This window comes from Catharus ustulatus, chromosome 33 (assembly GCF_009819885.2).
Source record: "Catharus ustulatus isolate bCatUst1 chromosome 33, bCatUst1.pri.v2, whole genome shotgun sequence".
NCBI lineage: Eukaryota > Metazoa > Chordata > Aves > Passeriformes > Turdidae > Catharus > Catharus ustulatus.
The window spans coordinates 1,388,382-1,415,255 of NC_046253.1; the positions used below are offsets into that span (position 1 = coordinate 1,388,382).

The window sequence follows — 26,874 nt, forward strand, 5'->3', positions numbered from 1 at the left end:
TTTGAAAATCTTCCCCAAATTTTTTTGGACCCCTCCCCATTTTTAGAAGCCCCCTCTCCAAATTTTGAACCTTTCAATTTTCAGGAACCCCCTCCCCAAATTTTGAAAATCCCCCCCAAATTTTTTTTGATCCCTCCCATTTTCAGGAGCCCCCTCCCCAAATTTTGAAAAACCCCCCAAATTTTTTTGGACTCCCTCCCATTTTTTGGAGCCCCCTCCCCAAATTTTTTTTTACCCTCCCATTTTTTGGAGCCCCCTCCCCAAATTTTGGACCCCTCTATTATCAGGAACCACCTCCCCAATTTTTGTTCCCCTTTCCCCTTTTTTGGAGCCCCCTCCCCATTTTGGGAGCCCCCTCCCCAATTTTTGTTCCCCTTTCCCAATTTTTTGGAGCCCCCTCCCCAATTTTTGAACCCCCTCCCCATTTTTGTTCCCCCTCCCCATATTTGGAGCCCCCTCCCCAATTTTTGTTCCCCTTTCCCCATTTTTGGAGCCCCCTCCCCAATTTTTGTTCCCCTTTCCCATTTTTTGGAGCCCCCTCCCCATTTTTTGGAGCCCCCTCCCCAATTTTTGAGCCCCCTCCCCATTTTTTGGAGCCCCCTCCCCAATTTTTGTTCCCCCTCCCCATTTTTGGAGCCCCCTCCCCAATTTTTGTGCCCCCTCCCCATTTTTGGAGCCCCCTCCCCAGTCCCCCCTCACCTGTCCGGGGGCTGTTCCTGCCCCGCCCCCCAGAGGCGGCGCTGCCGCAGGGGGGGAGGGGCGCGGCGGGGGGGGGAGGGGTCGCTGTCATCGAGCTGCGACACGGAGGGGACACAGGGGACAATGAGGGGACAGGGACAGGACATGAGGACATGGGGACAATGTCCCCAATCCCTCCAAATGTCCCCAGATGTCCCCAGTGTCCCCAAATACCCTCCAATGTCCCCAAAGCCCCAAATGTCCCCAATGTCCCCAATCCCCTCAATCCCCCCAATGTCCCCAAACCCCTCCAAATGTCCCCAAATGTCCCTAATCCCCCCAAATGTCTCCAATGTCCCCAATCCCCCCGATGTCCCCAAATGTCCCCACTGTCCCCAATCCCCTCCAACGTCCCCAAATCCCCCAATGTCGCCAAAGTCCCAAATGTCCTCAAATGTCCCCAATCCCCTCAATGTCCCCCAGTGCCCCCAATGTCCCCAATCCCCAAAATGTCCCCAATATCCCTCACTGTCCCCAAATGTCCCCAAACCCCTAAATGTCCCCAGTGTCCCCAATGTCCCCAAAACCCCCTAGTGTCCCCAAATGTCCCAAATTTCCCCAATCCCCCCAACGTCCCCAACATCTCCAAAGTCCCCAAACCCCCAAATGTCCCCAGTGCTCCTAAACCCCCAAATGTCTCCAGTGTCCCCAATGTCCCCAAACCCCAAAATGTCCCCAAGTGTCCCCAACATCCCCAAATGTCCCCAAACCTCCAAATGTCCCCAATGTCCCCAAACCCCCAAATGTCCCCAAACCCTTCAATGTCCCCAAATGTCTCCACTGTCCCCAAACCCCCAAATGTCCCCAATCCCCCCAATGTCCCCAAACCCCCTCAATCCCCTCAATGTTCCAAATGTCCTCTCAATGTCCCCAAAACCCTCAAATGTCCCCAATTCCCTCAATGCCCCCAAACGTCCCCCAATGTCCCCAACATCCCAAATGTCCCCAATTCTCTCAATGTCCCCAAATCCCCCAATGTCCCCCAAATGTCCCCAAACCCCCAAATGTCCCCAATCCCCTCAATGTCCCCCAATGTCCCCAGTGTCCCCAACATCCCCAAATGTCCCCAATCCTCCCAATGTCCCCAATGTCCCCAAAAGTCTCCAACATCTCCAAACCCCCTAAATGTCCCCAGTGTCCCCAATCCCCTCAAATGTCCCCAGTGTCCCCAAATGTCCCCACTCCCCCAAATGTTCCCAATCCCCTCAATGTCCCAAATGTCCCCAAATGTCCCCAGTGTCCCCAGTGTCCCCAATGTCCCCAAATGTCCCCCCTCTCCCCAAACCCCCAAAAGTTCCCAAATGTCCCCAATCCCCCAAATGTCCCCAATCCTCCCAATCCCCCCCAAAATCCCAAATGTCCCCAAACACCCCCAATCCCCTCAATGTCCCCAAAATCCCCAGTGTCCCCAGATGTCCCCAGTGTCCCCAAACCCCTCAATGTCCCCAATGTCCCCAAACCCCCCAATGTCCCCAATCCCCCCCAATGTCCACAAAATCCCAAATGTCCCCAATTCTCTCAATGTCCCCAAATCCCCCAATGTCCCCCAAATGTCCCCAAACCCCCAAATGTCCGCAAATGTCCCCAATGTCCTGAATCCCCTCAATGTCCCCAGTGTCCCCAAATGTCCCCAACATCCCCCAATGTCCCCAACATCCCCCAATGTCTCCAATGTCCCCAATCTCCTCAGTGTCCCCAATCCCCCCAATATCCCAAATCTCCCCAAATGTTCCCAATCCCCCCAAACCCCCCAAATGTTCCCAATCCTCCCAATATCCCAAATGTCCCCAATCCCCCAAATGTCCCCAAACACCCCCAACATGCCCTCAATGTCCCCAAATGTCCTCAATGCCTCCAATGTCCCCAATCCCCTCAGTGTCCCCAATCCCCCCAATATCCCAAATCTCCCCAAATGTTCCCAATCCCCCTCAATGTCCCCAAACCCCAAACGTCCCCAATGTCCCCAAATGTCCCCAATCCCATCCAATGTCCCCAAACCCCTCAATGTCCCCAATGTCCCCAATGTCCCCAAATGTCCCCAAACCCCCAAATGTTCCCAAACACCCCCAACATCCCCAAATGTCCCCAATTCTCTCAATGTCCCCAAATCCCCCCTAATGTCCCCAATGTCCCCAAACACCCCCAACATCCCAAACGTCCCCAACGTCCCCAATACCCTCAAATGTCCCCAGTGTCCCCAAATGTCCCCAACATCCCCAAATGTCCCCAACCCCCCCAATCCCCTTAATGTCCCCAATCCCCCAAATGTCCCCAATTCCCCAATCCCCCCCCAAAATCCCAAATGTCCCCAACCCCCCCCAATCCCCTCAATGTCCCCAACATCCCCAGTGTCCCCAGATGTCCCCAAATGTCCCCAACCCCCAATGTCCCCTTACCTTACAGAAGAATCCCACGCTGGCTCTGTTCCCGTTCCCCCCTTCGGTCGGGGACCCCTCCAGGGAATCCCCCTCTCCTTCCTCCTCCTCCTCCTCCTCCTCCTCCTCCTCCTCCTCCTCCTCCCGGTGTCCCCTCGTTGTCCCCTTGTCCCCAGGGGACAGGGAGGCGTCGCTGGTGCCGTCCCCGCAGGGCCTGGCCCGGGGGGGACCCTTGGGAGGCACCGGGGGGGACTCGGGGGGGGCCGAGGGGGGCGGGGGGCGCTGCTGGGGGGGGGAGGGGGGGTGGGATCCAGTTAGAATTTGGGGGAAATTGGTAAAATTTGGGGGAAATTTGGGGTAAATCGGGCAAAATTTGAGTTAAATGTGCTCGAATTTGGGTTAAATTGGGCAAAAATTGGGTTAAATGAGCTCGAATTTGGGTTAAATGAGCCCAAATTTGGGTTAAATTGGCCAGATTTGGGTTTAAATGGCTCAAATCTGATTTAAATTGGCCAAATTTGGGTTAAATCGGGCAAAATTTGGGTTAAATGAGCTCGAATTTGGGTTGAACGAACTCAAATCTGATTTAAAGCAGCTTAAATTTGAATTAAATTGGCCCAAATCTGACCGAACCCCCCCGAATTTCCCCAAATTTCCCCAAATAAGACCCCAAACCACCCCAAATTTCCCCAAATCTGACCCGAATTTCCCCAAATTTCCCCAGATCTGACCCAAATCCCCCCGAATTTCCCCACCCCTCACCTCCACCTCCTCCTCGTCCCTCTCCTGGCCCTCAGAACAGCCCAAATCAGACCCGAATTTCCCCAAATTTCCCAAAATCAGATCCGGATCTCCCCAAATCAGACCCAAATCTCTCCGAATCTGAGCCGAATTTCCCCAAATCTCAACCGAATTTACTCAAATCAGACCCAAATTTCCCCAAACCCGACCCGAATCTGACCCGAATCTCTCCAAATCAGACCCCAATTTCCCCAAATTTCCCCAAACCAGACCTGAATTTCCCCAAATCAGACCCCAAACCACCCCAAATTTCCCAAAATCAGACCTGAATCTCCCCAAATTTCCCCAAATCTGACCCGAATTTCCCCAAACCAGACCTGAATCTCCCCAATTCTGACCCAAATCTCCCCAAACTCCCCCAAATTTCCCCAAATCAGACCCGAATTTCCCTAAATCAGACCCAAAACACCCGGAATTTCCCCAAATCTGACCCAAATTTCCCCGAATTTCCCCAAATCAGACCTGAATTTCCCTAAATCAGACCCAAAACACCCGGAATTTCCCCAAATCTGACCCAAATTTCCCCGAATTTCCCCAAATCAGACCCAAATCCCCCCAAACCAGACCCGAATTTCCCCAAATCAGACCCAAATCACCCCAAATTTCCCCAAATTCGACCCAAATCTCTCAAATTCTGACCCAAATTTCCCCAAATCTGACCCGAATCTCCCCAAATTTCCCCAAACCAGACCCGACTTTCCCCAAATCGGATCCAAATTTCCCCAAATCTGACCCGAATCTCTCCAAATCTCCCCAAATTAGAGCCGAATTCCCCTAAATCAAACCCGAATTTCCCCAATTCTGACCAGAATTTCCCCAAACCAGACCCGAATTTCACCAAATTTCCCCAAGCCTGACCCAAATCTGACCCGAATCTCTCCAAATCAGACCCAAATTTCCCCAACCCCCCCTGAATTTCCCCAAATCTCCCCGAATTTCCTCAAATCTGACCCGAATTTCTCCAAATTTCCCCAAATCAGACCCGAATTTTCCCAAATCAGACCCCAAACCAGACCCGAATTTCCCCAAGTCAGACCCAAACCACCCCAAATCAGACCCGAATTTCCCCAAATCAGACCCGAATACCCCCAAATTTCCCCAAACCAGACCCAAACCACCCCAAATTTCCCCAAATTTCCCCACCCCTCACCTCCACCTCCTCCTCCTCGTCCCTCTCCTGGCCGTCGGCGAAGCGCAGCGAGCTGCGGGTCTGCACGGGCACCTGGCTGGGCGAGAACCTGCGCAGGTGGGGCAGCGTGTCCACATCGTGGGGAGGGGTCAGCACCCGGGTCAGGGGCGGCAACCTCAGCTCAGCGGGCCGGGGTCTCCTGGGACTGCGGGGTGGAGCTTTGCGAGCCCCTCCTGTCGCGATAATCGCGACAGAACCCGCGTTCCCCCCCCCTCCCCCTCCTCCTCCTCCTCCTCCCGGTGTCGAATTTCCCGCATTGCTGTTGGTTCCTCCTCCTCCTCTCCGAGCGGGAGCTGGAGAACCCGGGGGATTTTTTGGGGTGGCCGAAGGGGTCTTGCCGGATTTGGGGAGGGGGATCACCCAAGCTTGGGGGGCTCCGTGGGGTCTCTGCTCCAACAAGAGCCGCTCCTGTTGTTGAGTCAAGCGTTGCATGTCGAGCTGCAGCGAGCTCAGCGCCGCGCTCAGCCTGGCCACGGCGGCTTCGTATTGCCCAGCTTGGACGAGTTGAGATTTTTGAGGAGCCCCCCGACTCAATTCGTCCTCGGGGAGGGTGGGAGAAGCCCCCTCCTCATCTTGGCGGAGGCGTTGCAAAGCGTTTTGGCCCAAACGTTGGCGGTGTTTGGCGAAAATGGCCTCGATTCTTTTTTTCTGCGCCTCGATGGCGCGGCGTTTCTCCTCCAAACGAGCTCCCAGTTGGTTCATTTCGGCGCTGAGACCCCCACCCATTTCTGGGGGTGCTCCTGGCGTGCTGGAGACCCCCCCCAAATTAGAATTAACACCTGAATTTGTGGGGGGGGCGTTGGTGGCTTCCTCTAATTTTTTTTTGCGTTCCGCGAAACTCGTCATGGGGCGGGATGGATTTTGAGGAGGATTTTGAGATTGGTTTTGAAAGGTTTGAGGTTGATTTTGAGGTTGATTTTGAGGTTGATTTTGAGGGGTTTTAGGCAAATTTTGCGAATTTTCCGGCGGGTTTTGCTCGGGGGAATGAAGGAAAAAAGCGTCGGGCGCTCCGTCGGGGAGGAGCCGCTCGGAGCTGTGGATGATCTGTAAAGCTTCCTCAATACTTGGGGGTTCAGGGGGCTCGGGGACACCGTTGGGGACACCAGGAGGGGTGGCAGGGGTGGCCCGGAGGGGGTGGCAGCGGGGAGGGGCGAGGCTGTCGGAGCTGGCAGAGCGGGCGAGGCTCCCGGCGGGGACGCCCACGGGGTTGCCCATGACGATGTCGACGTCGCTGTCCAGGCCGAAGGGGATGCTGAAGGACACGGCTTGGGACAGGGGGTGGCTGTGGAGGGGAATTTGGGGAAGGGGGGACAAGGTTAAAGTGGTATCAAGGTGGTTCAGAGAAAATTTGGATTAAAATTGGAGAGAAATCGCAGAGTTTGAGGCGAATCGGAGCCAAATCGGAGTCAAATTTGACCCAAATCTGACTCAAATCGTCCCAAATTTGTCCTGAATTGTTACAAAATGGTTCAAATCTGACTCAAATCATCCCAAATCTGACTCAAATCATCCCAAACCTGACCCAAATCATCCTGAATTGTCACAAATCCAACCTAAAAAAACCCAAAATGCCCCAAATCTGACCAAAATCTGACTCAAATTGTCCCAAATTGGACCCAAATCTGACTCAAATTATCCCAAACTTGTCCTAAATTGTTCCAAAATGCCCCAAATCTGACTCAAATCATCCCAAATCTGACCCAAATCAGCCCAAACCTGACCCAAGTTTTCCTGAATTGTCTCAAATCCGACCCAAAAAACCCCAAATCACCTCAAATCTGACTCAAATCGTCCCAAACTTGTCCTAAATTGTTCCAAAATGGCCCAAATCTGACTCAAATAATTCCAAATCTGACCCAAATCATCCCAAATTTGACCCAAATCGTCCTAAATTGTCTCAAATCCAACCCAAAAAACCCCAAATCTGACTCAAATCTGACTCAAATCATCCCAAATCTGATGTGAATCATCCCAAACCTGACCCAAATCATCCTAAATTGTCACAAATCCAACCTATAAAACCCCGAATCACCCCAAATCTGACTCAAAACTGACTCAAATCATCCCAAACTTGTCCTAAATTGTTCCAAAATGGTCCAAATCTGACTCAAATCACCCCAAATCTGACCCAAATCGTCCTAAACTGTCTCAAATCCAACCCAAAAAACCCCAAACCACCTCAAATCTGACTCAAATCTTCCCAAATTTGACCCAAATCTGACTCAAATCGTCCCAAACTTGTCCTGAATTGTTCCAAAATGCCCCAAATCTGACCCAAATCATCCCAAATCTGACATGAATCATCTCAAATCTGACCCAAATCATCCTGAATTGTCACAAATCTGACCCAAAATGCCCCAAATCACCTCAAATCTGACCAAAATCTGACTCAAATCTGACCCAAATCACCCCAAATCTGACCCAAATTGTCCTGAATTGTCACAAATCCGACCCAAAAAACCCCGAATCACCCCAAATCTGACTCAAAAATGACTCAAATCATCCCAAACTTGTCCTAAATTGTTCCAAAATGGTCCAAATCTCACTCAAATCATCCCAAATCTGATGTGAATCATCTCAAATCTGATATGAATCATCTCAAATCTGACCCAAAACCCCCCAAACCTGACCCAAATTGTCCTAAATTGTCTCAAATCCGACCTAAAAAAACCCAAAATGCCCCAAATTTGACCCAAATCTGACTCAAATCATCCCAAACTTGTTGTAAATTGTTCCAAAATGGCCCAAATCTGACTCAAATCATCCCAAATCTGACCCAAATTGTCCTAAACTGTCTCAAATTCGACCCAAAAACCCCAAATCGCCTCAAATCTGCCCCAAATCTGACTGAAATCATCCCAAACGTGTCCTAAATTGTTCCAAAATGCCCCAAATCTGACTCAAATAATTCAAAATCTGATGTGAATCATCTCAAAGCTGACCCAAATCGTCCTAAATTGTCTCAAATCCGACCCAAAAAACCCCAAATCACCTCAAATCTGACTCAAATCTGACCCAAATTCTCCCCAGGACCCCCCAAATCCCCCCAGGACCCCCCAAAATTCCCCCCAGGACCTCCCAGGACCCCCAAAATCCCCCCAAAATCCCACTGAGATCTCCCAAACCCCCCCAAGACTCCCCAAAATCCCCCCAGGACCCCCCAAATCCCACTGGGACCCCCTCAAATTCACCCCAAACCCCCCAGGACCCCCCAAATTTCCCCTCAAAATCCCACTGGGATCCCCCAAATCCCCCCAGAACCCCCAAACCCCCCAGGATCCCCCAAATCCCCCCCAGGACCCCCCAAAATCCTCCCCAGAACCCCCCAAAAATCCCTCAAGACCCCCCAAATCCCCCCAAAATCCCTCCCAGGACCCCCCAAACCCAGCCAGGACCCCCCCCAATCCCCCCAGGACCCCCAAAATCCTCCCAGGATCCCCCCACATCCCCCCAGAACCCCTCCAAATCCCCCTAAAATCCCCTAGGACCCCCTAAAATCCCCCCAAAACCACCCCAGGACTCCCCAAATCCCACTCAGGACCCCCCAATCCCCCCCAGGAACCCCCAAATTCCCCCCAGGACCCCCTAAAATCCCCCCAAATCCCCCAAAAATCTGCCCAAATCCCCCCCCAGGGCCCTCCCAAATCCTCCCAGAACCCCAAAAAATCCCACCCAGGATCCCTAAAATTCACCCAGGACCCCCCAAAATCCCCCCAGGACCCCCCAAAATCCCCTCCAAGTCCCTCAGAATCCCCTCAAATCCTCCCCAAATCCCCCAGGACCCCCAAAATCCCCCCAAGACCCCCCTCAGGACCCCCCAAATCCCCCCCCAGGACCCCCCAATTCCCCCCAGGACCCCCCAAAATCCCCCCAAACCCACCCAGGACCCCCCAAAATCCCCCCCAGGACCCCCCCCCCCCTCACCTGAGGGGTCTCTTGCTCCAGCCTTTGCCGAAGGCGTCGCCGTGGGGGAGGGAGGGGGAGTGGGGCAGGAGCCCTGAGGGGGGGGAGGGGAGGGGAAATGGGGTCAGAGACCCCCAAAAAACATCCCCCAAAAAACATCCCCAAAGCCCAGGAACCCCAAAAACATCCCCCAAAAAACATCCCCAGAGCCCAGGGACCCCCAAAAACATCCCCAAAAAATATCACCAAAAAATATTCCCCAAAAACATCCCCAAAATTCCAGTGACACCCCAAAAATATCCCCCAAAAAAATCCCCCAGACCCCAAAATGAATCCCCAAAAAATCTTCAGGACCCCCCCAAAAACATCTCCAGTGTCACCCCAAAAAATCCCCCAAAAAAATCCCCCAGACCCCAAAATGAAGCCCCAAAATCACCACCCAGGACCCCCAAAAATATCTCCCAAGACCCCTCAAAAATCCCAAATGAACATCTCCAAAAAAATCCCCCCAGGACCCCAAAAATCTCCTCAGGACCCCAAAAAATCTCCCCAGGACCCCCCAAAAATCCCAAAAATTCCCTCAGAACCCCCCAAAATTCACCCAGGACCCCAAAAATTTCCCCAGGACGCCAAAAAATCCCCCCCAGAATCCCCAAAAATCCCCCCAGGACCCCCCAAAATTCCCCTCAAATCCCCCAAAATCCCCCCAGGACCCCAAAAATCCCCCCAAAAATGCCCCAAAAAATCCCCAAAAAATCCCCCCAGAACCCCAAAAAATCCCCAAAAAATCCCCCCAGGACCCCAAAAAATCCCCCCAGGACCACCCAAATCCCTCCAGGATCCCCCAAAATTCACCCAGGACCCCCCAAATTCTCCCCAAAATCCTCCCAGGACCCCAAAAATCTTCCCCAGGACCCCACAAAATTCACCCAGAACCCCCCAGATTTTCTCCAGGACCCCCCAAATTCTCCCCAAAACCCCAAAAATCCCCCAAAAATCCCCCAAAATCCCCCCAAGACCCCCAAAATCCCCCCAAAAATCCCCCCAAAATTCCCTCAGGACCCCCCAGATTTTCTCCAGGACCCCCCCAAATTCCCCCCAGGACCCCCCAAACCCCACCCTGCCCCCCCCCAGGACCCCTCCCCAAATTCAGGGTCTCACCTGGGGGCTGCCCCCCCCCCTGCAGCAGGGGGTGTCTGAAGTTGAAGCCAGGGGAGCTGTGGGGGGTGAAATTTGGGGTGAAAAAACCTCAAAAATCCTAAAATCCTGCCCCCCAAAAATCCAAATTTCCCCCCAAAAAACCCCCAAATCCCTCCAAAAACCCCAAAATCTCCCTGAAATCCCCCCAAAAAACCCAAATCCCCCCCAAAAAATCCCAAAAAAACCCAAAAAAACCCAAAATCCCCCCAGAAAACCCCCAAAACCTCTCAAAATCCCCCCAAAAACCCCAAAACACCCAAAATCCCCCCAAAAAATCCCCCAACCCCCCCAAAATCCCCCCCAAAAACCCCAAAATCCCAAAATTCCCCGAAAAAACCCCAAAATCCCAAAATCCCCCCAAAATCCCCCCCAAAAAACCCCAAGAACCCCAAATCCCCCCCAAATCCCCCCAATAAACCCCAAATCCCCCCCAAAAAAACCCCAAAAAACCCCAAAAACCCCAAAATTCCCCCCCAAAAAACCCAAAAAAACCCAAAATCCCCCCCAAAAAATCCCAAAATTCCCCCATAAAAAACCCCAAATCCCCCCCAACCCCTGACCTGCTTTTGGGATTCGGGCTCTCACCACCGGCTGCAGATTCTGGGGGGGACATTTCACAATTTGGGGTCTCAGGACCCCCAAAAACCATTCAGGACCCCTCCCCATATTTAGGGAATTCAAGGACCCCTCCCTAATATTCAGGGACCCCTCCCCAATTTGAGACCCCTCCCCAATTTAGGATCCAACCCCCAAAAATTTAGGATCCCTCCCCAAATTTTGGGACCCCTCCTCATTTTTGGGGTCAATCCCTGAGCCCCCCCAAATTTTGGGGTCCCCATTTCAGGACCCCTCCCCAAATTTTAAGACCCCTCCCCATTTTTGGGGTCCCCCCCAATTTTTAAGACCCCTCCCCATTTTGGGGTCTCCCCCTCCCAAATTTTGGGGTCCCCCTTTACCTCAGCCCCCCAAATTTTGGGACCCCTCCTCATTTTTGGGATCTCCCCCTCCCCATTTTTTAAGGTCTTCCCCCCCAAATTTTAAGACCCCTCCCCAAATTTTGGGGTCTCCCTGTACCTGAGCCCCCCAAATTTTAGGACCCCTCCCCATTTTGGGGTCTCCCCCCTAAACTTTGGGACCCCTCCCCATTTTTGGGGTCTCCCCCCAAACTTTGGGACCCCTCCCCATTTTGGGGTCTCCCCCTCCCCATTTTTCGGGTCTCCCCCCAAACTTTGGGACCCCTCCCCATTTTAGGGTCTCCCCCTCCCCAAATTTGGGGTCTCCCTTTACCAGAGCCCCCTAAATTTTGGGACCCCTGCCCATTTTTGGGGTCTCCCCCCAAAATTTTAAGACCCCTCCCCATTTTTGGGGTCTCCCCCCAAATTTTAAGACCCCTCCCCATTTTGGGGTCTCCCCCTCCCCATTTTTGGGGTCCCCCCTCACCTGAGCCCCCCCCCAGCTGCCGGGGGGTGACGAAGGGGGGTCTCAGCACCTCGAAGCACAGGAACAGCTCGGCCAGGAAGGCCCCAACATTTAACTGGGGGGGACAGGAGGGCTCCCAGTATGGACCAGTATGGACCAGTATGGACCAGTATCCTCCCAGTATCCCCCCAGTATCCCCCCAGTGCCCCCCAGTTTATCACAATTCTCCCCCTCAGGCCCGGCCGCCATTTTCTCTCAATCCTTCCCATTGCTCCCAGTCCCTCCCAGTTCACCCAGTTTCCCCCAGTTTTTCCCAGTTGAATTCAGTTTAAACCAGTTTTTCCCAGTTTAACCCAGTTTATCCCAGTTTAACCCAGTTTATCCCAGTTTAATCCCAGTTTCCCCCTCAGGCCTGGCCGCCATTTTCCCTCAATCCTTCCCATTGCTCCCAGTCCCTTCCAGTTCACCCAGTTTCCCCCAGTTTCCTCCAGTTTCTCCCAGTATAACCCAGTTTCCCCCAGTATAACCCAGTTTCTCCCAGTATAACCCAGGTTCTCTCCAGTTTCTCCCAGTTTATCCCAATTTCCCCCTCAGGCCCGGTCGCCATTTTCCCCCAGCCCTTCCCATTGCTCCCAGTCCTTCCCATTGCTCCCAGTCCCTCCCAGTTTAACCCAGTTCACCAAATTTCTCCCAGTTTCCCCAGTTTCTCCAAGTTTATCTCAGTCTCTCTCAGTTTATCCCAGTTTAACCCAGTTTATCCCAATTTTTCTCAGTTTAACCCAGTTTTTCTCAGTTTAACCCAGTTTCCCCCTCAGGCCCGGCCGCCATTTTCCCCCAGTTCTTCCCATTGCTTCCGGTCCCTCCCAGTTCACCCAGTTTCCTCCAGTTTATCCCAGTTTCTCCCAGTTTAACCCAGTTTCTCCCAGTTTAACCCAGTTTCTCCCAGTACAGCCCAGTTTCTCACCAGTTTATCCCAGTTTCTCCCAGTTTTACCCTCAGGCCTGGCCGCCATTTTCTCTCAATCCTTCCCATTGCTCCCAGTCACTCCCACTGCTCCCAGTCCCTCCCAGTTCACCCAGTTTCCCCAGTTTCTTCAGTTTCTCCTACTTTAACCCAGTTTAACCTAGTTTAACCCAGTTTATCCCAGTTTCTCCCAGTTTAACTCAAGTTTCTCCCAATTTCCCCCTCAGGCCCGGCCGTCATTTTCCCCCAGCCCTTCCCATTGCTCCCAGTCCTTCCCATTGCTCCCAGTCCCTCCCAGTTTAACCCAGTTCACCAAATTTCTCCCAGTTTCCCCAGTTTCTCCAAGTTTATCCCAGTCTCTCTCAGTTTATCCCAGTTTCTCCCTAGTTTAACTCCATTCCCCCTCACAGCCAGCCGCCATGTTGCCCCATTGGCCCCATTGCTCCCAGTCCTTCCCGTTGCTCCCAGTCCCTCCCAGTTCACCCAGTTTGACCCCTTTCTCCAGTTTCTCCCAGTTTAAACCAGTTTCTCCCAGTTTCTCACCAGTTTAACTCAGTTTCTCCCAGTTTTACCCTCAGGCCCGACCGCCATTTTCCCTCACTCCCTCCCATTGGTCCCAGTCCCTCCCAGTTCACCCAGTTTGACCCCTTTCTCCAGTTTAACCCAATTTCCCCCAGTACACCCTAGTTTCTCCCAGTTTAACTCAATTTCTCCCAGTTTATCCCAGTTTCTCCCAGTATAACTCAATTTCTCCCAGTTTAACCCAGTTTATCCCAGTTTATCCCAGTTTCTCCCCACTTTCCCCCTCAGGCCCGGCCGCCATTTTCCCTCAGTCCTTCCCACTGCTCCCAGTCCCTCCCAGTTCACCCAGTTTGACTGGTTTCTTAAGTTTCTTGAGGTTTATCCCAATTTCCCCCAGTATAACCCAATTTCCCCCAGTTTAACCCAGTTTCCCCCAGTTTAACCCAGTTTCCCCCTCATGGCGGCCGCCATGTTGCCCTATTGCCCCCATTCACTCCCAGTTTCCCACAGTTTGCCCAATTTCCCCCAGTTTACCTCAGTGCCCCCTCAGTCTCCCCCAGTTCCTCCCAGTTTCCCCCAGTTTAACCCAGTTTACCTCAATTCCCTCCAGTTTAACCCAGTTTTTCTCAGTTTAACCCAGTTTCCCCCTCATGGCGGCCGCCATGTTGCCCTATTGCCCCCATTCACTCCCAGTTTCCCCAGTTTGCCCAGTTTCCCCCAGTTTAACCCAGTTTCCCCCATTTTACCTCAATCCCCAGCAATTTAACCCAGTTTCCCCCAATTTAACCCAGTCTCCCCCAGTTTCCCCGTTTCTTCCCAGTTTCCCCCTCATGGCGGCCGCCATGTTGTCCCATTCCCATTCACTCCCAGTTTCCCCCAGTTTAACCCAGTTTCCCCCAGTTTTCCTCAGTCCCCTCCCCATTTAACCCAGTTTACTTCAATCCCTCCAAGTTTAACCCAGTTTAACCCAGTTTATCCCAGTTTAACCCAGTTTCCCCCAGTTTTCCTCAGTCCCCCCGCCATTTAACCCTGTTTACTTCAATCCCTCCAATTTTAACCCAGTTTATCCCAGTTTAACCCAGTTTCCCCCAGTTTAACCCAGTTTACCTCAATTCCCTCCAGTTTAACCCAGTTTTTCTCAGTTTAACCCAGTTTCCCCCTCATGGTGGCCGCCATGTTGCCCCATTGCCCCCATTCACTCCCAGTTTCCCCCATTTTGCCCAGTTTCCTCCAGCTTACTTCAATTCCCAGTAATTTAACCCAGTTTCCCCCAATTTAACCCAGTTTCCCCCAGTTTAACCCACTTTCTTCCCAGTTTCCCCCTCATGGCGGCCGCCATTTTGCCCCATTCCCATTGACTCCCAGTCTCCCCCAGTTTAACCCAGTTTACCCCAGTTTTCCTCAGTCCCCTCCCCATTTAACCCAGTTTATTTCAATCCCTCCAAGTTTAACCCAGTTTCCCCCAGTTTAACTTAGTTTCCCCCTCATGGCGGCTGCCATGTTGCCCCATTGCCCCCATTCACTCCCAGTTTCCCCCAGTTTAACCCAGTTTCTCCCAGTTTACCTCAATCCCCAGCAGTTTAACCCAGTTTCCCCCAGTTTAACCCAGTCTCCCCCAGTTTCCCCGTTTCTTCCCAGTTTCCCCCTCAGGGTGGTCGCCATGTTGTCCCATTCCCATTGACTCCCAGTTTCCCCCAGTTTAACCCAGTTTCCCCCAGTTTCCTCAGTCCCCTCCCCATTTAACCCAGTTTACTTCAATCCCTCCATGTTTAACCCAGTTTAACCCAGTTTTTCCCAGTTTAACCCAGTTTTCCCCTCATGGCGGCCACCATGTTGCCCTATTGCCCCCATTCACTCCCAGTTTCCCCCAGTCTGCCCAATTTCCCCCAGTTTACCTCAGTGCCCCCTCAGTCTCCCCCAGTTCCTCCCAGTTTCCCCCAGTTTAACCCAGTTTACCTCAATTCCCTCCAGTTTAACCCAGTTTTTCTCAGTTTAACCCGGTTTCCCCCTCATGGCGGCCGCCTTGTTGCCCCATTGCCCCCATTCACTCCCAGTTTCCCCCAGCTTGCCCAGTCTCCCCCAGTTTTCCTCAGTCCCCCCCCCATTTAACCCAGTTTACTTCAATCCCTCCATGTTTAACCCAGTTTATCCCAGTATAACCCAGTTTCCCCCAGTTTAACCCAGTTTTCCCCTCATGGTGGCCGCCATGTTGCCCCATTGCCCCCATTCACTCCCAGTTTGCCCAGTTTCCCCCAGTTTACCTCAATCCCCTCTAGTTTTCCCCAGTTTCTCCCAGTTCAATCCAGTTTAACACAGTTTTACCCTCAGGCCCAGCCGCCATTTTCTCTCAATCCTTCCGATTGCTCCCAGTCCCTCCCAGTTCACCCAGTTTGATCCCTTTCTCCAGTTCCTCCCAGTTTATCCCAGTTTCTCCCAGTTTAACCCAGTTTATCCTCAGTTTAACCCAGTGTCTCTCAGTTTATCCCAGTTTATCTTAGTTTATCCCCAGTTTTACCCTCAGGCCCAGCCGCCATTTTCTCTCAACCCTTCCCATTGCTCCCAGTCCTTCCCATTACTCCCAGTCCCTCCCAGTTCACCCAGTTTGACCCCTTTCTCCAGTTTCTCCCAGTTTAACCCAGTTTCCCCCAGTTTCTCACCAGTTTCTCCCAGTTTAACCCAGTTTTACCCTCAGGCCCGGCCGCCATTTTCCCCCAGTCCTTCCCATTGCTCCCAGTCCCTCCCAGTTCACCTAGTTTGACCTCTTTCTCCAGTTTCTCCCAGTTTAACCCAGTTTCCCACAGTCTCCACCAGTTTCTCCCAGTTTCCCCCAGTTTGTACCTTGAGGGCAGGCGCCATGTAGAGCAGGTCCTCCACGGCCAGCGGGCAGCGCGTGCGCAGGTGCCGCGCGCCAAAGTCGCGCACCAGCCCCAGGTTGTGCAGCCGGTCCGGCAGCGCCAGCGGTGCCCCTAGGCGGATTTCTGGAAAATTCCACACTGGGTTAAACCCCAAATCTCATCCTAAAAACACCTCCATGACCCCTTTATGGGGTTTCTGAGTAGTTCCCATTGGGATCCCATTAGGACTCCCAATTTTACTCCCATTTTTTAATTCTCCCCCATCTCCCATGGTGCCCTCAGGTTGGGCCAGTCCGGATTTCTGGAAAATTCCAGAGTGGGTTAAACCCCAAATCTGATCCTAAAAACACCTCCATGACCCCTTTATGGGGTTTCTGAGTAGTTCCCATTGGGATCCCATTAGGACTCCCAATTTTACTCCCATTTTTTAATTCTCCCCCATCTCCCATGGTGCCCTCAGGTTGGGCCAGTCCGGATTTCTGGAAAATTCCAGAGTGGGTTAAACACCAAATCTGATCCTAAAAACACCTCCATGTCTCCTTTATGGGGTTTCTCCATAGTTCCCATTGGGATCCCCGCATTAGGACCCCCAGTTTTAGTCTTGTTTAATTCTGCCCGTCCCCATCTGCCATGGTGCCCTCAGGTTGGGCCAGTCCGGATTTCTGGAAAATTCCAGACTGGGTTAAACCCCAAATCTGATCCTAAAAACACCTCCATGCTCCATTTATGGGGTTTCTTCATAGTTCCCATTAGGACCCCCAGTTTTAGTCCCGTTTTTTAATTCCTCCCCCTCATCTGCCATGGCGCCCTCAGGTTGGGTCGGTCTGGATTTCTGGAAAATTCCAGAGTGGGTTAAACCCCAAATCTGATCCTAAAAACTCCCTCATACCTCCTTTATGGGGTTTCTGAGTAGTTCCCATTGGGATCCCACTAGGACCCACAGTTTTAGTCCAATATTTTAATTATCCCCCCTCATCTGCCATGGTGCCCTCAAGTTGGGCCGGTCTGGATTTCTGGAAAATTCCAGAGTGGGTTAAACCCCAAATCTGATCCTAAAAACACCTCCATGCCTCCTTTATGGGGTTTATCTGTAGTTCCCATTGGGATCCCTGCGTTAGGACCCTCAGTTTTAGTCCTGTTTAATTCTGCCCCTCCCCATCTGCCATGGCGCCCTCAGGATGGGCCAGTATGGATCACTGGAAAATTCCAGGATATTGGACCTCAAAAACAACCCCAAAAACCCCTTGGATCCCCCTACCATGATCCCACAACCCCCCAAAGACCCCTCAAACCTCCCCCCATATCCTCCTATTAATATTCTAATTAATACCTTATTAAAACCCTATTAATACCCCCCCTAATTCCTTATAGGACCCCCCCCCCCCATATCTCCCTCAGATTGGTCCGGTCCAGCCGCACCACAGCGCCCCCTAGTGGATCCCTAAAAAAAAAAACCTTAAAAAAAACCCTAAAAAAACCCCAAATACCCCAAATTTCCCCCAAAATTCCTTCCTTACCCTCGAGGCGCAAGGATTGGGGGCAGTAATAGTGGATGGCGGCCGCCAGAACCCCCCCGCTGGCCAAATCCTGCAGTCCCCTCACGGGAGGGAATGGGGGGGGCGCTGGGGGGGCGCCCTTGTCCTTCCGGTACCGAATCTGGGCGGGAAAATTCGGGAAGGGAGAAAATTCAGGGTCAAGGGGGGGGTTCCCAAAATCTGAAATTTTTAAAAATCCTCCCCAAAGTGGAAGGGCTCCCCCAAAAAAATTAAAAAATAAAAAGGGGGGACCTCAAAACGCCGAACCCGCCCCCAAAAGCGGAAGGACCCCCCCCAAAATAACCCCAAATGTTCCACCCGCAGCAAAGGGACACCCCCCCCCAAAAAATGAAAATGGATCAGTCCGCAAATCCCCCTCAGGTAAGGGCGGGATTGGGGACCCGAAAATTCACCAAAATTCCCAAAAATTCACCAAAATCACCCCAAAAATTGCAAAGAGGGGGGTCCAAATTGAGGGAAAAACCCCAAAATCATCAAAAATCCCTCAAGTTTGGGGAAAGGTTGGAGATCCCCCCTCAAAAATTACAAAAGAGGGGATCCCAAACCCTCCCAAAACGGAGGAATTCCCTCAAAAAAATTGTCAAGAAGACCCCAAAAATCCCCATAAATCTCCCCAAATTTCCTCCCACCCCCAAAATAAACGCATGCAGGGGAGGGAACCCCGAATATTTTTAAATTTTTTTTTTTTTTGGGGGGGGAAACCACAATTTTGGAGGAGATCCCACCCTAAAACCCCTTTAAAAAGTGCCAAAATTGGGATTCTAGGGTGGGAATTTTAAATTTTGAGGTGGAATTTTTTTTTTTTTTGGGGGGGGATTCCAGAATTTTGGGGTAAAGAGGGGGTCCCCTCCCTAAATTTTTAATTTTTAAAAATTTTTTTGGGGGGGGTCCTTACCACCGGAGGTTTATTCCCCGATTCCTTCAAACAGAAGGCGATGGCGTGCTGTGGGGAAAACAGAGTCAGGGGGGTCCCAAAACACCCCCAGGGACCCCAAAAATGGGGAAGGGACCCCCAAAAATGAAAAGAGCACCCCAAAAAATGGGGGGGTGTGAAAATTTGGGGGAAAAAATGGAAATTTTGGGAAAAAATGGGGAAAAAAGGAGGAGAGAAATTCAAAATAAAGGGGAAAATGGGAGGTAAAAAAGGTCCAAAATCTTCTCAGGGACCCAAAAAATGGGGAAGGGAGCCCCAAAAATGAAAAGAGCGCCCCAAAAAATGGGGGGATGTGAAAATTTGGGGGAAAAAATGGGAATTTTGGGAAAAAATGGGGAAAAAAGGAAGAGAGAAATTCAAAATAAAGGGGGAAATGGGGGGCAAAAAAGGTCCAAAATCTCCCCAGGGACCCAAAAAATGGGGAAGGGACCCCTAAAAATGAAAAGAGCGCCCCAAAAAATGGGGGGGGTGAAAATTTGGGGGGAAAAAGGGAAATTTTGGGGAAAAAAAGGGAAAATTTGGGGAAAAATGGTTAAAAAATGAGGAAAAAATGAATAAAAATGAGGAAAAAATGAATAAAAATGGGGAAAAAAGGGATTTAAAGAGAGATAAAAAGGAAAGAAAAAATTAAAATTGGGGAGGGAAATTGAAAAATTTGGAGAAGAGAAAATTTGGGGAAATTTGGAAAAAATTGGGGGAAAAATGAGGAAAACTTGGGGGAAAAAATGAGGAAAATTTGGAAAAAAAAGGGGAAAAACTGGAAAAAAATGAAAAAATGAGGAAAAAACAATTTTAAAAAAGGGAAAAAAAGGAAGAAAAACCTAAAATTAGAGAGGGGAACAGAAAAATTTGGAGAAGAGAAAATTTTGGAAAATTATGGGAAAAAAATTTGGGAAAAAATGGGGAAAAAATGAAGAAAAATTGGAAAAAAAAAGGAAAAATTTGGAAAAAAAATGAGGAAAAAATGGGGAAAAAAATTTTAAAAAGGGAAAAAGGGAAAAAAAAATTAAAATTAGGGAGGGGACCCCAAAATTCAGGAAGGACCCCAAAAAACTCCAAAAAAAACCAAAAATGGGGGTGGAAAAAATAAAAAAATGCCCCCAAAAATTGAAAAAATCCTTTAAAAAATCCCCAAAATTGATTCTAAAAATTGGGGGAGCCCCAAAAAATTGGGGGGGGGGGTCCCCAAGCCCCTCCCCCACCCCAAATTTTCATGCCCCTCCCCCCCCCATGCAGTTCATGCCCCTCCCCCCCCCTCCCCAAAATTCGACGCAAGACACAGAAAAGGGGGGGGAGGGGCGGATGCTGAGGGGGTCAAAAACCCCCCAAAAATTTGGGTGGGAGGTCCCAGAAATGCTAAAAAAATTTGGGATTTTTTGGGGAAATTTTTGGAAATTTTTGTGAATTTTTAAGAATTTTATTTCAATTTTTTTGAAATTTTTTGGAATTTTTTTGAATTTTTTGTGGAATTTTTTGCAATTTTTTTGGAATTTTTTTGAATTTTTTTGGAATTTTTTTGGATTTTTTTTTCAAAATTTTTTGGATTTTTTTTTGGAATTTTTTTTGGAATTTTTTTAAATTTTTTGGGGATTTTTTGTGGATTTCTTTGGGATTTTTTTTTGCAATTTTTTAAAATTTTTTGTGGAATTTTTGGGGACTTTTTCTGGAATTTTTTGGAATTTTTTTCTGAATTTTTTTGGAATTTTTTCAAATTTTTTTCGATTTTTTTTGAATTTTTTTGAATTTTTTTCAATTTTTTTCCATTTTTTCAAACTATTATTTTAATTTAAATAATAATTTAATGAAAATTTTTTCCCCAGTTTCCTTTTCTAATATTTTTCCATTCTTGATGGAAAATTTTTGGAATTCCTTTCCTTTTTAATTTTTTAAATTAATTTTTTTTTCATTTTTTTCAATATTTTGGAAAATATTCTTAAATTCTTAAACTTAAATAATTCCTTTTTTTTCATTTTTTCCCCATTTTTTCCCAAATTTTTCAATTTTTTACCCATTTTTTCCATTCTTTTTCCAAAATTTTCCTTTTTTTCCCATTTTTTTTTCAATTTCTTCCCATTTTTCCCACTTTTCCCTATTTTTTTCCCCACTACCTACATAAAATAATCGAATTTTTTTTTAATTTTTCCCCCTCAGCATCCTTAAAACTGGATCTCCATGCCTGACAAATTTTGGGAAAGGTTTTTAAACCCCCTCCCCAAAATTTTGTGAAGGTTCAAAGCAGCCAAGGAAAGGGATGGGAGTGAAAAATGAGAATTTTTGGGGTGAAAAATGAGAATTTTGGGAGGCAGCCAAGCCCAAACTTACAGGAACCAACTTCCAGTACCAGCGGGTGGGACACTGAGAAAAGAGAGGGGTCAGAAAAGGAGGAGAGGAAAGAAAAGGAGAGGAGGAAAGAAATTTTGGGGGGAAAAAAGAGAATTTTTTGGGGGGAAATTGGGATTTTTGGGGGGATTTTTTGGGATTTTTTTGGGATTTTTTTGAGAATTTTTTGGATTTTAAAGAGAATTTTTTGGGATTTTTTGGGATTTTTTTTTGGATTTTAAAGAGAATTTTTGGGGATTTTTTTTGGGATTTCTTTGGGATTTTTTGGGATTTTTTAGGATTTTTTTGAGAATTTTTTGGGAATTTTTTGGGATTTTTTTTGGATTTTAAAGAGAATTTTTGAGGATTTTTTTAAGAATTTTTGGGGTTTTTTTGGGATTTTTTAGAGAATTTTTTGGGATTTTTTAGAGAATTTTTTGGGATTTTTTTGAGAATTTTTTGGGATTTTTTGGGGATTTTTTTTTGGATTTTAAAGAGAATTTTTGGGGATTTTTTTGAGAATTTTTGGGGATTTTTTGGGATTTTTTTTAGATTTAAAGAGAATTTTTGGGGATTTTTTTAAGAATTTTTGGGGTTTTTTGGGATTTTTTAAAGAATTTTTTTGGATTTTTTTGAGATTTTTTGGGGATTTTTTGGGGAATTTTTTTGGATTTTAAAGAGAATTTTTGGGATTTTTTTGGGATTTTTTTTGGATTTTAAAGAGAATTTTTGGGGATTTTTTTGAGAATTTTTGGGGGTTTTGGGGGATTTTTTAGAGAATTTTTTGGGATTTTTTTGAGAATTTTTTGGGATTTTTTTGGGATTTTTTTTGGATTTTAAAGAGAATTTTTGGGGGATTTTAAAGAGAATTTTTTGGGATTTTTTTGGGATTTTTTTTTGGATTTTAAAGAGAATTTTTGGGATTTTTTGGGATTTTTTTGGGATTTTTTAGAGAATTTTTTGGGATTTTTAAGAGAATTTTTGGGGATTTTTTTTGAGATTTTTTTGAGATTTTATTTGGGATTTTTAAGAGAATTTTTGGGATTTTTTTTGAGAATTTTTAGCAATTTTTTTGGGATTTTTTTAGAGAATTTTTGGGATTTTTTTTTATTTTTTAGCGAATTTTTGGGGTTTTTTAGAGGATTTTAAAGAGAAGTTTTTGGGTTTTTTTTTGAGGATTTTAAAGAGAATTTTTTGGGATTTTTTAAATAATTTTTAGAGATTTTTTTGATGAATTTTTGATGATTTTTTGGAATTTTTTAGAATTCTTTTTAAAAATTTTTTTTGGGATTTTTTTTATTCTTTAGAGAATTTTTAGAGATTTTTTTGAGGATTTTTTTGAGAATTTTTTGGGATTTTTTTGGGATTTTTGGGGATTTCTTTTTTGATATTTTAAATATTTTTGAAAGGATTTTTGAGAAATTTTTGGGATTTTTTTGGTGATTTTTCCGAATATTTTTGGAGGAATTTTTGCCTTTTTTTTGAGAAGTTTTTAAATTATTTTGGGAGACTTTTTTAAGATTTCTGGGTGTTTTTTTGGTGAAATTTGAGGTGAAAAATGAGAATTTTACAGGCACCAACCTCCAGCACCAGCAGGTGGAACACTGAGAAAAGAGGGGGGGCAGAAAAGGAAAAGAAAAAAGAAATTTTGGGGGAAAAAAGAGAATTTTTGGGGCAGAAATTGGGATTTTTTTGGGATTTTTTTGGGATTTTTTTGATGAATTTTGGGGATTTTTTTGGGATTTTTTTTGATTTTTAAAATGATTTTTAGTGAATTTTTTTAGGATTTTATTTTTATTTTTAAGAGATTTTTTAGTGATTTTTTTGGGGATTTTTTACAGAATTTTTAAATTTTTTTGATGATTTTTTAGGATTTTAAAAATAATTTTTATTTATATTTTTTTTGGATTTTAAAGAGAATTTTTAGAAATTTTTTGAGGATTTTTGGGGAATTTTTGGGGATTTTTTAGAGAAATTTTTTTGATTTTTTTGGGATTTTTTAGAGAAATTTTTTTTATTTTTTTGTGAATTTTAGTGATTTTTTTTGAGGATTTTTTGGGGATTTTTAAGAGAAATTTTTGAGATTTTTTGGGGATTATTTTTGGATTTTTTTGAGATTTTTTGGGTGATTTTTAGAGATTTTTTAGAAATGTTTTAGAGAATTTTTAGAGATTTTTTTGAGGATTTTTTGATGATTTTTGAGGATTTTTTTGGGGAATTTTTTTGATTTCTTGTTGATTTTTGGAGTGATTTTTAGTTGACTTTTACGTTGATTTTTAAATTATTTTCAGGATATTTCAAAATTATTTTTGTTGATTTTTTGGTGATTCTTTTGTTGATTTTTGGGGAATTTTTTTTATTTTTTTTCGTGATTTTTTGGGTATTTTTTGTTGACTTTTATGTTGATTTTTAAGTTATTTTCAGGAGATTTTTTAATGATTTCTGTTAATTTTTTTGGTGATTTTTTTGGTGATTTTTGTTGATTTTTGTTGATTTTTATGTTGATTTTTAAATTATTTTCAGGAGATTTTAAAATTATTTTAGTTCATTTTTTGGTGATTCTTTTGTTGATTTTTTGGTGATTTTTTGGTGATTTTTAAATTATTTTCAGGAGATTTTTAAAATTCTTTTGGAGATTTTTTTGTTGAATTTTGGTTGATTCTTTGTTGATTTTTATTTTGATTTTTAAATTATTTTCATGAGATTTTTTAATGATTTCTGTTGATTTTTGGGGTGATTTTTTTAGGATTTTTTGGGGATTTTTTTTGAGACTTTTAAAATGTTTTTAATTGAGTTTTTGGGGAATTTTTTGGGGGATTTTAAAAATTTTTTTTAGATTTTTTAAAAGTTTTTAGTTGATTTATTGGTGATTTTTTAGTTAATTTTTTGTTGATTTTTAGTTGATTTCTTGTTGATTTTTTGTTGATTTTTTGGGAATTTTTGGGTGATTTTTTTTGGAATTTTTGGGGATTTTTTGTTGATTTTTTGGTGATTTTTTGGGAATTTTTGGGTGATTTTTTTTGGAATTTTTGGGGATTTTTTGTTGATTTTTTGGGTGATTTTTTAGGATTGTTTGGGGATTTTTTTGAGACTTTTAAAATGTTTTTAGTTGAGTTTTTGAGGAATTTTTTTGGGGATTTAAAAAATTTTTTTTAGATTTTTTAAAAGTTTTTAGTTGATTTATTGGTGATTTTTTGTTGATTTTTTGTTGATTTTTTGTTGATTTTTTGGTGATTTTTTGGTGATTTTTTTGTTGATTTTTAGTTGATTTTTGTTGATTTTTTGGTGATTTTTTGGCGATTTTTTTGTTGATTTTTTGTTGATTTTTTATTGATTTTTTGTTGATTTTTAGTTGATTTTTAATTGATTTTTTGTTGATTTTTTGGTGATTTTTTTGTGATTTTTTTGTTGATTTTTTGTTGATTTTTTGGGTGATTTTTTAGGATTTTTTGGGGATTTTTTTGAGACTTTTAAAAATGTTTTTTAATTGAATTTTTGGGGAATTTTTTTGGGATTTAAAAAATTTTTTGTAGATTTTTTTAAAGTTTTTAGTTGATTTATTGGTGATTTTTTAGTTGATTTTTTGTTGATTTCTTGTTGATTTTTTGTTGATTTTTTGTTGATTTTTAGTTGATTTTTTGCTGATTTTTTATTATTTTTTTTGTGATTTTTAGTTGATTTTTTGGTGATTTTTTTGTTGATTTTTAGTTGATTTTTTGTTGATTTTTTTGTGATTTTTTTGTTGATTTTTAGTTGATTTTTTGTTGATTTTTTGTTGATTTTTTGTTGATTTTTTGTTGATTTTTTGTTGATTTTTTAGGATTGTTTGGGGATTTTTTTGAGACTTTTAAAATGTTTTTAGCTGAGTTTTTGAGGAATTTTTTTGGGACTTTTTAAAAAATTTTTTAGATATTTTAAAAGTTTTTAGTTGATTTTTTGGTGATTTTTTGCTGATTTTTTATTGATTTTTTTGTTGATTTTTGTTGATTTTTAGTTGATTTTTTTGTTGATTTTTTTGGGAATTTTTGGGAATTTTTGGGTGATTTTTTTTTTGAATTTTTGGTGATTTTTTGTTGATTTTTTCTTGATTTTTTGTTGATTTTTTGTTGGTTTTTTGTTGGTTTTTTGTTGATTTTTAGTTGATTTTTAGTAGGTTTTTTGTTGATTTTTAGTTGATTTTTTGTTGATTTTTTGGGTGATTTTTTAGGATTGTTTGGGGATTTTTTGAGACTTTTAAAATGTTTTTAGCTGAGTTTTTGAGGAATTTTTTGGGGACTTTTAAAAAATTTTTTTAGATATTTTTAAAGCTTTTAGTTGATTTATTGGTGATTTTTTAGTTGATTTTTTTGTTGATTTTTAGTTGATTTTTTGTTGATTTTTTGCTGATTTTTTGTTGATTTTTAGTTGATTTTTAGTTAATTTTTTATTGATTTTTTGTTGATTTTTTGTTGATTTTTAGTTGATTTTTAGTTGATTTTTGTTGATTTTTTGTTGATTTTTTCGTGATTTTTTGTTGATTTTTTGTTGATTTTTAGTTGATTTTTTGGTAATTTTTTGTTGATTTCTTGTTGATTTCTTGTTGATTTCTTGTTGATTTTTAGTTGATTTTTAGTTGATTTTTTGTTGATTTTTTGTTGATTTTTTATTGATTTTTTGTTGATTTTTTGGTGATTTTTTTGTTGATTTTTAGTTGATTTTTTGTTGATTTTTTGGCTATTTTTTGTTGATTTTTTGTTGATTTTTTTGGCGATTTTTTGTTAAATTTTTGTTGATTTTTAGTTGATTTTTTGGTGATTTTTTGGCCATTTTTTGTTGATTTTTAGTTGATTTTATGGTGATTTTTTGTTGATTTTTTTGTTGATTTTTAGTTGATATTTAGTTGATTTTTAGTCGATTTTTTGTTGATTTTTTGTTGATTTCTTGTTGATTTCTTGTTGATTTTTTGTTGATTTTTTGCTGATTTTTAATTGATTTTTTAGTTGATTTTTAGTTGATTTTTTGGCCATTTTTTGTTAATTTTTAGTTGATTTTTTGTTGATTTTTTTGTTGATTTTTTGGTGATTTTTAGTTGATTTTTTGGCCATTTTTTGTTGATTTTTTGTTGATTTTTGGGGAATTTTTTGTGGATTTTTCAGGGAATTTTTTTTTATTTTTTGGTGATTTTTTGTTGATTTTTTGTTGATTTTTAATTTCTTTTCAGGAGATTTTTTTTAATTATTTTTATTATTTTTTCTTATTTTTGACCAACCTTGTGGCTGCAGGGGGGAGGGGCTGAGGAATTTTCTGGAACCCCCAAATTTGGGGGGGTCCCTCCCCCTCCCCCTCCCTCTTTTTCGGTGCTTTCCTGCAGCTTCCGGTTCACCTGGGAAAAAAAATAAAATTTTTGGGTTAAAAAATTAAATTTTGGGTTAAAAAATTAAATTTTTGGGTTAAAATAATAAAATTATGGGGATAAAAATTAAGTTTTTGGGATAAAAAAAATTAAATTTTGGGTTAAAAAATTAAAATTTTTGGGTTAAAAAACCCCAAAAAATCCCCCCAAAAAATCCCAAAAATTCTCTAAAAAATTCCCAATAAACCCCCCCAAAAAATCCCAATAAATCCCAAAAAATCACCAAAAAAATGTAAATAAATCCCAAAAAATCCTGGAAAAAAAAACCCAAAAAATCCCAATAATTCCCAAAAAAATCACCTAAAAATTTAAAAAAATCCTAAAAAAATAAAAAAAATTCCCCCCAAAAAACTCCAAAAAATCACCCAAAAATTCCCCCAAAAATTCCAATAAAACCCCCAAAAAAATCCCAAAAATTCACAAAAGAATTCCCAATAAAACCCCCAAACAATCCCAACAATTCCCAAAAAAAATCACCCAAAAATTTTTTAAAAATTCCCAAAAAAGCAAAAAAAATCCCAATAAATCCCAAAAAAAAAACCCCCAAAAATTTTAAAAAAATCCTAAAAATACCCCAAAAATTTCCAATAAACCCCACCAAAAAATCCCAAAAAATCCCCAAAAAATCCCCAAAGATGACCCAGAAAAAATCACAATAATCCCCAAAAAAATCACCCAATTTTTTTTTTTAAATCCCCAAAAAATAAA

At 44.1% G+C, this 26,874-nt stretch overlaps 1 protein-coding gene across 1 annotated transcript in view; it reads right to left on the bottom strand.

The window, feature by feature from the left end:
* Nucleotides 1-3,224: 3,224 nt before the first annotated feature.
* Nucleotides 3,225-26,874, bottom strand: part of LOC117009461 (calmodulin-regulated spectrin-associated protein 3-like) — a gene marked incomplete at its 3' end in the record, with an annotated part of 36,218 nt that continues 12,568 nt past the window's right edge. The window contains 12 exon segments of the mRNA XM_033083692.1: nt 3,225-3,226; nt 3,263-3,398; nt 5,065-6,385; nt 9,028-9,100; nt 10,168-10,223; nt 10,767-10,806; nt 11,647-11,740; nt 15,949-16,088; nt 17,483-17,621; nt 18,417-18,464; nt 20,778-20,810; nt 26,023-26,136. Coding sequence (XP_032939583.1) covers nt 3,225-3,226; nt 3,263-3,398; nt 5,065-6,385; nt 9,028-9,100; nt 10,168-10,223; nt 10,767-10,806; nt 11,647-11,740; nt 15,949-16,088; nt 17,483-17,621; nt 18,417-18,464; nt 20,778-20,810; nt 26,023-26,136 — 2,196 coding nt within the window.